The sequence below is a fragment of the Copadichromis virginalis genome, linkage group LG7, assembly GCF_057382275.1.
Source record: "Copadichromis virginalis isolate Kocher_CV1m ecotype Utaka linkage group LG7, C_Virginalis_male_GT1.1, whole genome shotgun sequence".
In the NCBI taxonomy this organism is placed as follows: Eukaryota; Metazoa; Chordata; class Actinopteri; order Cichliformes; family Cichlidae; genus Copadichromis; species Copadichromis virginalis.
The window spans coordinates 63,668,045-63,683,405 of NC_140624.1; the positions used below are offsets into that span (position 1 = coordinate 63,668,045).

The window sequence follows — 15,361 nt, forward strand, 5'->3', positions numbered from 1 at the left end:
TTTTCTGTGTAAAGACTTGTTCAAAAGCAATGCACACAGATTAAAACATTTCTGTCTTGGCCAACTGATAAAGAACACCAAAAATTTAGTGGTGCGTGTTGAGTCTGTGGTCTTGATTTGTTTTGTACACACTATAGAAATTAATTAATGTAAACCAAACAAACAAACATTTCTTTGTTAATCTAATTCTTTTTGTTCTTTTTTTTTTTTTTTTTTTTTTTTTCTTCGTCAATTATTAGTTTGCCCAATCTCTCATTGACGGTAAAACACAAGTGGAGGAGTACAACACTGAAATCACAAAGCTCAGGTCCCGACTTTGCCACTACTTATTTTCCTCAATAGGTAAAGATAAAATTAGCTGCCTTCTTTTTCTCTAACATTGGAAAATGTAACTTGTACTTAAACAAATTATATTTTGCAGATCGAACTAGGAAGTGCAGTCAGTGCTGGTGTGTGATTGCAGCCAAAGACCGGGTACACTATGACATGTCCTTAGCCATATAGATTGTTTATTTAATGGACTTTGTTCATTTGTTTTTTGTTTGTTTATTTCTTCTTCTTTTTTTTTTTTTAATTCACAGGTGCAGTGCCAGAAATGTGGTGCATACAAGCACATGCGTTGTTCAAAGTCTGTTTGTGGCATCTGTATCTTCTGTGAGAGTAAGTCACAATATAACTAAACATGTCCAAAAATGTTTAAAGTGAATTTTTTTTTCGTAATTTTGCCTTTGCACACCAGGACTGTGTAATTAAAGTGGACGTTTCAAGATCCAGTTTTTACACAAAACTATTTTAGACATAACTGTGTCGTATTGTGGGGATTTCTCTTCACAATTAAATTGATATAGTGCTGTTTATATCATTCTTCTTTATGTAACAGCACAGTGCAGCACAGCAGAGGGAAAGGAGTTGTGCAGCATAGTGGGTGGCTATACAGGAGGAGCAATAGAAGTAGCCAGTGAAGAATGTCATCAGGGAAAGCATCAGGCAGCAAATGACAAAGGAAAAGTTCCTAAGGGAGAGAACATCTGCAGCAAATCGACAAGTAACAGTGAGATAGGAAGACTGACAGTCAGAGATGAAGGTACACAGACTGAAGACAAAGAAAAAGAAACAGAAGTATACGGCACAAGTCTGAGTACAGATAATGCTGCTGCTGATGATGTTGACAGGATCGATGCAGATACAGAATTCCAAACTGATTCAGAAGGAACTAGTACAGTTTACAGAGTGCATGGTCGCTTATCTGTACCAAGCTCAAAAAAGAAAACCTACACAATAACAGAAGACGAGATCAAGCGCAGAATCAACGCAGAGAACATGTCAGTTCATGTTTTCAGAGGTTTGATTGGGGTAGATATACATTTCGTGATTTTGATGTCACCTGAAATAAATCCGGGTTACTCGTATCAATGAAGTGACAATGTGGCTGGAAATTGTGCATTTGCTGCAACATATACACAATTACACCATGTAAACAAAAGCATTTAACTTTGTGCGCGTGTGTGTGTGTCTCTCTCTGCTCTTTTGGTGTTTGCACTTTTTCTTTTTTAGGGCCGTAAAGCCAAACTGCCCGCAATGATTCTTGACAGGCCTAAGAAGGCCAAAACTAAAGTAACAGTGTTTAGTGTTCTGAGTGAAGAGGAGGCTGGGGAGCTAGCCCTCGGGTTTGCCGGAAGATTGGCCTGCGATGTCACAACAGACATGGTCTGTAAAGGCATCGACCATTCAAGTGCTGATATGACAAAGTAAGTTAGTAAAACAATATGAAAGTTGTATCTTTTTTGGTATTATTTGTCATTTCCCCGTATTTGGGTTATTGGTGTAACATTGTTAATCTTACTTTCTAATAACAGACAGACTCTTCTCAAAATCCAACACAATCTTAAACATGAGCTGACTGATTCCTCAACCTTCAGTTTGCTGACACACACCTTTGGCCCCGCTGCACTGGATTCTGTCATTTCATTCCTGTGTGAAAAACTTGATCTTGTCTCTTAAATAATGAAACCTTTTGTGACTTTTGTTTGTTCTGTAAATCAGAATCTTGAAAATTGTTCATTGTTGTTCTAAGTTTGTGTTAACTATTTGGCAAAAATGATTGGTTCCTAATCCAAACAGCATAATGACTGTTCTAACACATATCTTAAAAATGCTACAAAGAAAGAAAATTATCACATATGTTTCAATATGAATGTAATTGTGTCACACTCGGTTTGTAGTAACTTTCCTGTTTTATTTTGAGTTTTGGTATGTTTACACTGTTATTTTTATTTCCCGTGTGTTCATCTTCCCTTATTAGTTTTACTGTATTTAATTAGTCTGATTTAATAACTTATAATTATTTACTTTCCAGTGTTTATATATGCTCCTCGTTTGGATTATTGTTTGTTTGAGTTCTGCCTGTCTTTTCTATTAAAGATTTGGACTTTTGGACTATTAGTGGACCTCGTAGGTTTTTATTCTGTTCAATTGGTAATTGACTGGGTTTAATTTAGTGGCCTGGAAAACAGGCCGGAGGGGTCTGGTCATTTTAACCCCCTAAGACCCGAAATCTTCCATGGCATGCATTTTTAATTTCTCTTTGATATTTGGGCCGATTGGAACCCGATGAATGTAAAAAGAAAGAATTACCAGGTTTTGTTTTTTTTACCTAATTTTTGTTTCTGAGAAAAATGAGAGCCACATATGAGGACATTAATTTGAAATTTCGATAGAACAGTTGCAGTATAATGTCCTCATAACTGTATATCAGGCACTTGTTGATCAAGATTTAGTATTTTGGTCTAAATAACCCAAAATGTGATGTCCACATGTGTGGACGCCAGGCTGGAGTAAAGTGTTAGAGCTATTTATACCTATGTAAACTTTTATACACTGGTTTTTACCTGTCTTGTTTCAGAAAGGTTTAAAAGGGTAATGTCCACAGTTTATTTGTTTATTTATTTGTTTGAATTCAACATATTTTATTAAAGTAATTGAGCTTGAACACAGAAAAAACTGAATCAAATAATCATAAAATCAAATCACTTGCATATACTGAAGTCTAATCTACTCTGAGCTAATGCCGGTTTCCAACACTAATGATCGGGTGAAGGAGAGAGATGAGGGTGTGCACGGCCACTGGTGCTCTTATCCCTGTTCTTTGTGATACAATCCAACAGGAAAGCAGTCAAACCCTTGGACATTAGCCAAGTTAACGTTCACAAATATATACACACAGAGGAACTCTGAGCCCCAATGTCAGCATTAGCACAAACATGCCACTTCATACCAAATCTCAGTGTGAGGTCAGGTGTTAGTCTCATTCCATTATTCTGGCTATATTTTCTTACTCATTACTATTAAACTTATACTTAAGACTAACTATTAACAAAATCACACCCCAATAACTCTGTTATTACACTTTGTATTTAATCATAAAAAGGCTGGATGTTGAAACCTTTTACTTCTATTTTGTATGAGCCAGGATTCTCAACAGCTGATACTCTATGTCCAAAAAGTGACAGGTATCGTTTTATGGAGCAAAAAACTTAAGAGCGCATATTTTATAAATAATACCAACAATTACAAATGCAGACCTTTAATAGTAATAAGTAATCCTTTATTTATAATGCATAGCAATATAAAAATAGTAACATATGAAAATATTACAATGGGCACAGATGAATTTGTATCAAAAACAGCAACCAAGCCAAAGTAATGAATAACACACATAAATAACAACTGCTTGAGAGACCAAACAATTTCTTTTCAACTGTTCCTTGGCAGAAAGTTAAGACAGCTATTCAGCTTTAGGTTTCAATAAACAGAAGTAATGGATGCAGTCCCTTTGAAATGTCACACAAAAGTCTACTTATGCATATACTTAGCTTTAACTCTTCTCTTTTTTGTTTTGTATTCCAAAAGGTTTTCATTTTCTCCAGAGGATGTCTCTCTTTCAGTGGTTATCGACTGTTCACATTCATTTTCACAGACTGTTGGAATGTCGATGCTGGCCGAACGTTTCTTGCTAGAATACAATGGCCTAATTTTGCGTGCATTCTCTGTCGTCTTTATTTCGTACTGGCATATACTTTTGCCTACTTGTTTTGTTTTTAAGACATTTGTATGCAGTTCATCTATCATTGGAGTAATACCCTCTGGAATGAATGCCCACTGTTTAACTGTGTCTAAAACAGCATTTAGTTTTCCAACTGCATCTTCTGTGCATTTTTTGTCTGTGCTTTCAACTACAGGAGTGTCATTCAAAGTTGATAGAGGACTTTTCAGAGAGTTTTTCATTTTTTTAAAATGGCTACAAGCCACCTTCAGGCAAGCACATGTGTTATAGTGAGAGAACGTACAACAAGTGCACTGAAGTGTTTCAGCCGATGCAAAAAAACACAGATTTCCAAACAAACTTGGCATTTTTATCACTTTCAAGTCCTCACAGTGTACAAAGTAATGCCTTTCTTTCACTGCAATTCTTGCCAAGGTAGAAATGTCTGTTTCCATGTTTGGATAGATGTCATTGTCAGCCTCTGCTAATTTTGCAAGTAACACTAGATGCTTGCAAAGAAGTCCTCGTAAGCCATATGTACAGTTGCAGTAGGACTCAACAGGGCAGACGTCATACACCATGTCTTCTCTTGACTCAGATGGGACTTGATATGCATTAACTCCATGGCTGTTCTTGACTGTAATTTTAAGAGCCCAACCACTTTCCATCAGTCTTGAAGCAGTCTCTGAAACTTGAGACAAGGGGTCAGCAAACCTGTTTTTCATGCGGCCCACATCTTGCAGGGTTTTTATGACTGAGAAGTAGTCGTCGGCCTTCCCTAGGAGCACTTCAATCAGATCATCCAGACGCCTATTCTTGTAGCCAGATAAAAACTGGTATTTCAGGCGGTGGAAAAATCTGAAAAACAGTTATTTGAAATGATTAGTAACTGTAATTGAAGGAATTTAAAGTTTTAATCAAGACTGTATTATTTTTTAAAAAATTGGAATACCTATTGCACACGTCTTTTATAAAGGAATGCTCTGTGCCGGTTTAGCTGATTTAGGCAAATCCACCTACTCTGTTTTTTGTTGTGATAACATAAAAAACGCTGCTAGAATTTAAAGGATTTGCCTAAAACCTGTTCTGGCAATGACATGACGAACCTACTCAGTTTAGCCTCTTGGATTAAAGCATAATATCTTTTTTTCAGCAATACAATTGAATGAGGTCAAAATAATAAATCATACCTTTCAATCACATTGTTTGTTTCAGAACGAGCGTGACTGAAGCGACGGCCGTAGTCACACCACATGTGGCCAATGCCTTCCCAGTGCTTCTGAAAATACTGGCACACCAAAGGGTATTGCTTAAATGTCTGGCAGAACTCTGCTGATGTGGCTTTAAAGTCGTCCTCCTAAGAGAATTGGATGCAACAGAATATATTTCAATCCATTTAACAGACCTATTGAAATCTTTAATATTATGTATTGAAGCCCTTTTCCTTTTATTGAATAACATTAAGAATTTTAAGTTATTAATAATATGTCGTGTTTTTGTATTAAGAAGCAATTATTTCTTCCCTTACAATGGCTAAGAAGGAACACTAAACCTATAAGCATATTTGGTTTCAGCATCTGTCTGTGAAAGAATCCCACTCACAAGTTCTACTGCACAGTGGGTGACACAATGATGGTCTGCACAGCTTAAGTACTTGTTTTGATAAGCAAGATAAGAAGCCAGTTTTAGAAATTGTTTCAAAAATCTATTTTGTATCTCTCTGTAACTTTTTTTAGCAACTGAAAGTTATTATGCTCTTAGTGTAATCAAGAAATCAAAATGTGAAATAGACAAATTACACTTACAGATGTGCAAGCTTTCAGCTTACAAAAGAAAGAAATGATTTCATTTCTCTTTTGGGTGTTAGAAAGCCCATGGACCCCGGACTCTGATTTTGAAAGCCATCGATTAACAGCCTGTGAATGTAAGAGAAAAAAAGTTAATCTGGAGAGAGAGACAGAGGAGCAGCTGTACAAAAAGCATAAAAGAAAGCTGACGTCCAAAAATAACTTTGTCACTCACTGGACAAGAGGACCTGTGCATTACAGAAATCAACCAGGCAAACATATTTTTAAATGTCAAAAAGAGCTTTGGGAAGCAGCCACCAGAAGATGAGTGCACTGTGGTCTTAAATGGATGGACATAGTCACTCAACATTTTATCCCTTTATATTCATTAACCTGAGTAGGTGAATATCACAATGAGGCAAATCATGACAACAGGACCCTGTTGTAAAAATGTGTTTCAGGTGCATCTTAGACAACGTGAAAAGAAAACAATGTGGTTTACCTGCAAGACATGGTACCAGCATAGAAGGATAGCTGACTCTGGAAAAACCTTCTGCAAAGCATTTATTTCCGCAAAGTCTTTGTCAACCATAAATGCTCTACAGAAAAAAAGAAAACACTAAATGAGATTAAACAGTATGAAAATGTTTTTGCTATCTCAAAGCACCACTTCAATGCCAAATTAAACATTTCAACTCACAAGTAGATATATAAAATACTGCATACAGCCTATAGGAATAACTTTAACAACTGGAAAGGAAAGTTTTTTGCAGCCCATGCTGCAGCTATAGCATTAGATTCTGGCATGTTATAACTTTTTTGAAAAGGAATTATTTCAAAATCAATAGCTGTCAATGTATTATTTACCTCGGGGAAGTTGGGAAATGCTCACAAACTATTCCAAGAACAGTTTCCAGGGTTTTCTGACTTTCGTTGCTGACAATAGCATAGGCCACAGGGACTCCATGCCCATGATCATCTCTTACAACAAGTGTGAATAAGGGAAATGAATACTGGTTAACGCAGTGCGTGGTGTCAACAAATACTAACTGTTTTGCATAGTTCTCCATGTTTGATTTCATTACAGGTGTCTGCAAAACAATCATTAGTTCTTGGTCAGATGTGTATGGTTGATAGAAGAGAACATGTTCTTGATGTTTTCCATTAAGTAAGGTATGTACACTTTGACTGTCTCCACAGTTAAAGTGCTTCTTCCTCATCATGCAGGTTCTAACACTGTCAATGTCACGTGGTGTGACAAAATGCTCTCTGTTGTGAAGATCTCTGTGTCCATGTTCTTTGGCCCATTTATGACATTCGGTTAGTATGATGGCTGGCTTAGTTCTAAGGGAAAGCAGTTCCTCAATCTTCCTCCTCAAATCACTGGAAATATTGTTGAAATGTGCGTCTTTTGGGTCCGAAGGATCATGCCCATCATGCTTATCATATGTACGCTGCACGATGACTGTGTGGTCTTTCCAACATTTGAGTACTTTAAATGAAACATAGGCCTTACAGCCCACTGCTCTGTAGCTGTTTCGACTTTTTTTCCCAGCTCTGATGCAGTTGAATTTGTAATAGTCTCTTTTCCTGTCTTTACCTGAGGCAACATTTAAACATTTATAATGTCCATGAAGGGTTAATGAGTTCAATTTTTCTAACACAACACTGAATGGGTCCTCCTGGCATTGTGACACATGCACACAAAGTTGTGTGTCTTTTCCAGTTCTTTTTTTTTCGTCATTCAGAACACTTCTTCTAATTATGTCGTCCATTTCTGGTGGAAAAATAACGAAGGTTTAATTAGTCAATATTCATTAATTCATTTTAACTTGTTGTGGGGTTTTTTGCAATACAATGTAAATATTAAATATAATATTAAAAAAAAATATATATATAAAATAATATAAAACAAACAGGGGCTAAAAGAAGCTAAACTTTCATATGGTATGTCTCTGGCAACTTTAACATGATGTCCCAGGGACAACATTTACGCGATGTCCCAGGGACAACATTTACGCGATGTCCCAGGGACAACATTTACGCGATGTCCCAGGGACAACATTTACGCGATGTCCCAGGGACAACATCTACGCGATGTCCCTGGGACAAATTTGTAAATTTCTGGATTACTGTTAATCTCCATAGAATCAAGAACTCATGTCCAGTTTCACAGCTATGGACCAGTTAATTATGTTTCCAGGTGATAGTTTGATTCATAGATTCAGCACACAACCATAAGTCTAGGCCTTTTAGTCCAGATTCTCTTCACTTATGTTTGTAAAATGATCAGGGGAGCTACTGCAATTTTGCCTGACCCAACCCCCGGGCCACGAAACACCCAAAAAGTTGGGGAACGCTGGTCTAGAGAACACTGGTTAGCTAATGCTGTCGTCAAGTAGCCTATCGCTAGCAAACAAACAGCAAGCCAAGTGAGGAACATATGTATAATGCTTACCGTTTATTAAAGGAAAGTATCCTAAATTGACTTCAAATTCGGCGGACAGGCGGCGGTTTTTCGCTTCTTCACTTGTATTTCGAAATACTCGAAGGCGGGTATTTCGAAGTCGCAAAGGAATGACGTCACAAGAAGGTGATTGGTCACTTGCAATGTTGAACCTGGAACAACATTAATTATGATGATGTGGGAACAATGCTGACACGAGGAAATCAGATCGTCCGTCCATAGGTGTCCTTTCAGCTTTTTAAAGGTCGTATTAAAAGGAAGCAAGCTGAGCACTGGAAGGAGACAGGCCCTAGATTGGAAGAGGAACGCATGAAGGCCAGGTGGAAAAGAGAGAGCCGCTGCGTGATCGTGGGGGGTGCGATGCCTCGTCTGGAGACCGGTCAGCGTGATGTGGTGACCCAGTCCCGACAGCAGGAACGGCGACAGTAGGAGACAACGCATGTGATTGACATCAGGGCAGATGTACACCACTGCCTGCATTTGTCACTAGTGTCTCATTGTTGTTCACTGGGTGCAGCCATGTTGGGAGAGGGTCGCCATGGCTATAAGCCAGGGCAGCTTCCGGGATGATGGTCAGCCAGAGAATCCCCCGCCGCCCCGCCCTCTCCTCCCTGTGCCGCAAGCAGCAGGCGACCTCGCAAACGGAGGGCGCCCTTACTCCCAGCAAATGGGTGATAGAAAACCGATCGGTGCCTGTACCATTCCCAATATGCGCTGGCTGACGTCGGGGCAGCATGAGTACAAGCAATTTTTTTTTTTTTTTTTTTTTTTCTCGCCGATGCCCATGATGCCGCCCTCCACCAAGATGCCGCCCCGGGCAACCGCCCGTGTCGCCCGTTTAAAGAACCGCTACTGGCCGCGGTGGTATCGAGCGACGGACTCCAATGCAGAATGCGAACTGGGCTGGGATGTGATGGGCCCAGTGGTGGGATTTTTGTGCATGAAGAGAATTGTATTTTTTGCCAGTTTTAGAATAATCTTATCCAGTCTCAGTGGGAATTTTAGCATATCGAGAATATTTCATTATATACTTTTTTTCTTAGTATCTGGTTTGTTCTATTCCTGCTGTCCACCTCGTGGAATAAAAATGAATGAAACAATACTTTCCTGTCAAAAACAATATTTTAGTCAGGGCTAGCGGAAAGTTTCATATATATCATGAACATCTTTCCTCTTTGTCTTCCTATAGTTTAGTTTCATTTTCTTACCCCAACCGGTGGAGGCAGATGGCCCCTCCCTGATTCTGATTCTGCCGAAAATGGAGCTTTTCCTTCCCACTGTTGCCAAGTTCTTGCTCATAGGGGATCATTTGATTGGGGCTTTCTCTGTATTATTGCACAACCTTTATCTTACCATATATTTCAAGTTTATATGTTGTGAATTGGCTTGATTTAAATCAAATTAAACTCATTCAATTAAAACCAAATATAACTTGTAATCGAATCTATTCAAATGTAAAGTCCTCTTACTCAATTTGGACAACTAGCACTGAAAAATACACTGACATCCTCTGTTTCCCAATTAGCAGATCAGAGGTTGCTGTTTTATTCATGACTCAATACTTGAATGGTTTTAATAAACATTTAAAAAGGACATTGCTTCATTGTCTGATTCATTCTTTGTCTGTGTCAGTCCTTAATACACACACGTATACAATAATTCTAGTTGCCATAGTCTCCGGAGACGTGCTCTGTTTTCTCATACTTCACTGTTTACCTCATTCTGCCCAATAAAATGTACTAATTTTTGTAAACAATGACTTGTTTTATGCCATTAAAAAAAACTGTCTCCATATGAGGACGTACTTGAAAAGAAAAAGTCACCACTTTGCATTTTACAAATCAAGTAAACAAACACGGGGCTATTTATCATATAACTAACTTTTAGGTATGTGGGACAGAAGGATAGGAGCTTTAAATGTGCCTCCATAATTATTCTAGAGTCTTTACAGTGTTCAGCGCCTGCTGTGATTTGGTGCTACATACATAAACTTGAAGTGAATTAATCCACCTGTTCACAGGAGATCACAGGAAGATGACACCAAACATCAGAAGATCTTATTGTGCGCCACAGTAAAAGGCTGGTTTCTTGGGGCTAAAAGCACATAATAAACTACAGCAGAAGCTCACATAAAGCAGGAAATAAGCAGGCACCACTTGATCTGCTAATGCACGTTTCCCACTTTTATTGTTGCCTCATTCACTAACAGTTTAATGGTGCAAGATTACCATACACAGAATTAGGATATCTGCATGAGACATCTGGGGTTAACTGATATTAATTGTCAGAGGAGGAAGGTGGAAAATATCATGGCTAGTTTTGTTTGAAAGGCATCAACAGAAAAACACACACAGAAAAAAGTGATGAGGTGAAGAAAGACACAATAAGTGTGCTGTCGTTTTAGATGTCAGCAGCTACTTTGTATAGTCCTATATCTCTGGTATTAGAAACAATTTAAATGAGTTAAAATACACCTTTATTTTGATAGAGTTCAGATGGATGCCTAGCATGACTAATGAGTATATCCTCCAAAAAAAACAAGACTTCTAATTCACTCAAACCGCTTTCTAATAAAGAGGAAGCACTAATGTAACTCACCTCCTCAGTCGAGCTGCAGGGGTTACATTTTAGGTCTCCTTTTCCTCCCCCCCCTCTCTCTTACATTCAAACCCTCTCTCAGTTCACACTAGAACAGGCCGCCACACCATCATTTGGTTTAATATGAGTGGAACAACTAAACCGCACAGACTTTATTTGATCAGTTAGGTCAACCTTTTATTAATATCAGGGTTCATGCACATCTTTCAGGGTCAAATTCAAGCACTGTTTAAGCACATTCAAGGTCCATTTTCAAGCTTTTCCAGCACATTACCAAAAAAGAAGAAAGCATGTTTCACTTTGCATCACCTCAGTAAGACCATGTAGAAATTTAAACAAATCATCTTAGGTCGACTTAAATGTCTTTTTTGTCTGTTTTTTGTTAAAACAGAGAAAAATGCACCTCACAAAATACTGAAAAAGGAAACGGTTGCCTTACATACATATAGTGTACAAACTCAACAAACACGTTCCTCTCAAAAATTAAGATGTGCAAATGTGAACAAATCAACTTGTTAGAGATCTTCATCTCCCCTGTAAATAAACAACAACCCAGAAAACAAGAAAACTGCACCAAACACCACAAACACCAACAAATTAATGTCTTCTCATCAGATATTGAAGCTTCTTTCCTGTGTGACATAAAAAATAGGAGACAGATGTTTGTTTGTTTGTGTTCTTTTTAACTAGTTAAGCACCCACGCCCAGAAAAATGGGGACATTTCATTTTCGAGCAGGAAGCTCCCCCTTTTTGTTACCCTTTAGATGAATAGAGTTTTTTAATTAAATGCATATTCTTTCCTAAATGTTATCTTTTATAAAAAGTAGGATAATTAAAACAAACTTGTATTGTAGTTCTATTGCGTAGAAAAAAAACTGTCTTGTTTTCTGTTGTCTGTTATATAATATTAGGGATGTTTGTGACAATTAATTTCTTAATTAATCAACTCCAACATGTTTCCAAGAAAAAAAACAACCAATTCAAAAAGATTACGCCGCCTCTCCTTCCTGGCGTGGCCGGCCAATTTCCCCAAATGGCGTCGTCTCATCCTTCCAAAGGGCATTAGAGGAGAGTAGGAAGGAAAACTACCATCTCCAGAAAAAAATGCAACAAATTGGAGAAGAGAAACTTCAACTGGAGGACAAGTGTAAGGCAAGGCAAGGCAAGTTTATTTGTATAGCACAATTCAACAACAAGGTGATTCAAAGTGCTTTACAGAGACATTAGAAACAAAAACAAATAAAAAGCATGATTTAAAATTGATTAAAACAATCAAACAAACAAACAAACTAATTAACAAACAAACAAACAAAACAGTATATAAAATCAAAACAGATAAAATCAGAACAGTAGATAAAATCAGTAGTTAAAATGTTAGTTTTGAAATTTAAGCTTAAAAGTGTGGATTTGGTGCTTTATTCAAATGCAGCTGAGAACAGGTGAGTCTTCAACCTGGATTTAAATAAACTGAGTGTTTCAGCTGATCTGAGGTTTTCTGGGAGTTTGTTCCAGATATAAGGAGCATAAAAGCTGAATGCAGCTTCTCCGTGTCTGGTTCTGACTCTGGGAACTGATAAAAGACTGGATCCAGATGACCTGAGGGATCTGGAAGGTTCATACCGGGTCAGGAGGTCACTGATGTATTTTGGTCCTAAACCATTCAGAGCTTTATAGACCAGCATCAGAACTTTAAAGTCTATCCTCTGACGGACAGGCAGCCAGTGTAAAGACCTCAGAGCTGGACTGATGTGGTCCACTTTTATGGTCTTAGTGAGGACTCGAGCAGCAGAGTTCTGAATGAGCTGTAGTTGTCTGACTGATTTTTTAGGTAGACCTGTAAAGATGCTGTTACAGTAATCAAGCCTACTAAAGATGAATGCATGGACTAGTTTTTCCAGGTCCTGTTGAGACATCAGATCTTTTATCCTTGATATATTCTTGAGGTGATAGTAAGCTGACTTTGTTATTGTCTTAATGTGTTTTTCTAAGTTTAGGTCTGCATCCATCACTACACCCAAATTTCTCGCCTGGTTTGTGGTTTTTAGGTGTATAGATTGAAGTTCTCTGGTGACCTGTAATCGTTTTTCTTTGGCACCAAAGACTATTACTTCAGTTTTGTTTTTGTTTAGTTGGAAAAAATTGTGGCACAACCAGTCATTAATTTCCTCAATACATTTACCAAGAGCCTGTACAGGGCCTCGGTCTCCTGGTGACATTGTGATATATATTTGTGTGTCATCTGCATAGCTGTGATAGTTTATTTTGTTGTTCTTTATAATCTGTGCTAGTGGGAGCATGCAGATGTTAAACAGAGGGGGTCCCAAGATGGAACCTTGGGGAACTCCACATGTGATACTTGTCTGCTCAGATGTGAAGTTACCTATTGATACAAAGTATTTCCTGTTTTCTACGTATGTTTTGAACCAGTTTAGTACAGTTCCTGAGAGACCTGCCCAGTTCTCCAGTCGTTTGAGTAATATGTTGTGGTCAACTGTATCAAATGCTGCACTGAGATCCAGTAAAACTAAGACTGACATTTTTCCACTGTCTGTATTCAGACATATGTCATTAAACACTTTGGTCAGAGCGGTTTCAGTGCTGTGGTTCTGTCTAAAACCTGACTGGAAGGCATCATAGCAGTTATTCTGTTTTAAGAAGTAACTGAGCTGTTGAGAAACTGCTTTTTCAATGATCTTACTTAAAAATGGGAGATTTGAGATCGGCCTGTAGTTGTTCATTTGTGTCTTGTCAAGATTGTCCTTTTTCAGTATAGGTTTGATTACAGCAGTTTTTAGTGATTCCGGAAACACACCTGACATTAAGGAAAAGTCGACGATCTGTAACAGGTCTGACTCTAAAGTCTTTGAGACCTTTTTGAAAAAACTTGTTGGCAGGACATCTAAACAGCAAGAGGAGGAGTTCAGTTGACCTAAGATGTCCTCCAGGTCTTTGCTGTTAATAGGGTCAAACTGTTTCATGGTGTTTAAACAGTTTTTTGGTGGACACAGTACATATCCTGGATCTGCTGTTGATGTACCAATTGCTTGTCTAATCTTTTGGATTTTTTCTGTGAAGAATTTGGCAAAGTCATTGCAGGCCATGGTTGAATGAAGTTCAGCTGCCACTGACACAGGAGGGATTGTTAGCCTGTCAACTGTAGAAAATAAGACCCGAGCATTATGGCTGTTTTTAGTGATGATGTCAGAGAAGTAGGACCTCCTTGCACTCCTCAGTTGTAAATTATAATTGTGAAGTTTCTCTTTATAGATGTCATAGTGAACCTGGAGGTTTGTTTTTCTCCATCTGCGCTCAGCTTTCCTACACTCTCTTTTTTCATTTTTCACTAGTGTGGAGTTTCTCCATGGAGACTTTTTCCTTCCAGAGATAACGTTCACCTTAATGGGAGCAATTGTATCCATTACATTTAACATTTTTGCATTGAAGCTATTGACGAGCTCATTGACTGACCCTCTGGACAGATCAGGTGTTAATGGGAAGACCTGGTTAAAGATCTCACTACTGTCTTCAGTTATACACCGTTTTGTGATCACTGCTGTTGATATATTTGTGTGGGCTGAGATTTTACTTTCAAAGAAAACACGGTAATGATCAGACAGGCCCACATCAGACACAGTAATGTGTGAAATGCTCAGGCCCTTGGAGATCAGTAGGTCAAGAGTGTGTCCTCTATTATGTGTGGCCTCTGTTACATGCTGAGTCAGCCCAAAGTTGCCCAGAGTGTTACTCAGGTCTTTAGTCCCTTTGTCCTGAGGGTTGTCCACATGGATGTTAAAATCCCCAGCAATAATTACACAGTCAAAATCAACACAGATCACAGACAGCAGTTCACTGAGGTCATTAAAAAAGTCTGTGCAGTATTTGGGAGGCCTGTAAAGATTAAGAAACACAACTTTGGATGGGGCCTTCAGCTGTAAAGCCACATATTCAAAAGACTGAAAACTTCCAGGAGATAGCTGCTTACATTGAAATGATTCATTAAATAAGACAGCGACCCCTCCTCCTCTCCTGCTCACCCTGGCCTCACTGATAAAACTGTAGTTAGGAGGGGTCGTCTCGATGAGAACAGCTCCACTGTTACTTTGGTCCAACCAAGTTTCAGTTAGAAACATAAAATCAAGGCTGTGCTCAGTGATTAAATCATTAATTAAAAATGTTTTCCCAGCTAGAGATCTAATGTTTAATAAAGCCAACTTAAGTGTTTTAGAGGCATTACTTGTCCCCTCGTGTTTGGGAGCAGTCTGTGGCACACAAGGTATGTTTACTATATTTAAAGATCTTTTAGAGTGTAGCTCTCTGTGTTTTGACCAGGCCACATGTCTCCTTCCGTCACCTGAAAGTACAGAGATTTTAAAACCTTCTAGTAAACAGGGTCCCAGCTTCTCCTGGGAAAAGTCACCACTGCCATAATCTTCGCAGCCCGGACCCTCCACACATCACACATCAGA

General features: G+C 38.4%; 2 protein-coding genes across 2 annotated transcripts; one reads left to right on the forward strand and one right to left on the reverse strand.

Moving 5' to 3' along the window:
• The first annotated feature begins 239 nt into the window (after positions 1-239).
• On the forward strand, positions 240-2,442 carry LOC146706525 (uncharacterized). Its single transcript, XM_085464710.1, has 5 exons — positions 240-342; positions 422-474; positions 582-660; positions 881-1,748; positions 1,857-2,442. Exons 3-4 carry the CDS (start codon positions 615-617, stop codon positions 1,414-1,416), a joined length of 582 nt encoding a protein of 193 aa, XP_085320836.1. The 5' UTR covers positions 240-342; positions 422-474; positions 582-614; the 3' UTR covers positions 1,417-1,748; positions 1,857-2,442.
• Positions 2,443-3,578: 1,136 nt separating this feature from the next.
• On the reverse strand, positions 3,579-8,507 carry LOC146706526 (uncharacterized). The gene is made up of 6 exons (XM_085464708.1): positions 8,288-8,507; positions 6,697-7,606; positions 6,332-6,428; positions 5,848-5,958; positions 5,233-5,399; positions 3,579-4,900 (listed from the first exon to the last, which is right to left on the reverse strand). Exons 2-6 carry the CDS (start codon positions 7,602-7,604, stop codon positions 3,853-3,855), a joined length of 2,331 nt encoding a protein of 776 aa, XP_085320834.1. The 5' UTR covers positions 7,605-7,606; positions 8,288-8,507; the 3' UTR covers positions 3,579-3,852.
• Positions 8,508-15,361: the final 6,854 nt, after the last annotated feature.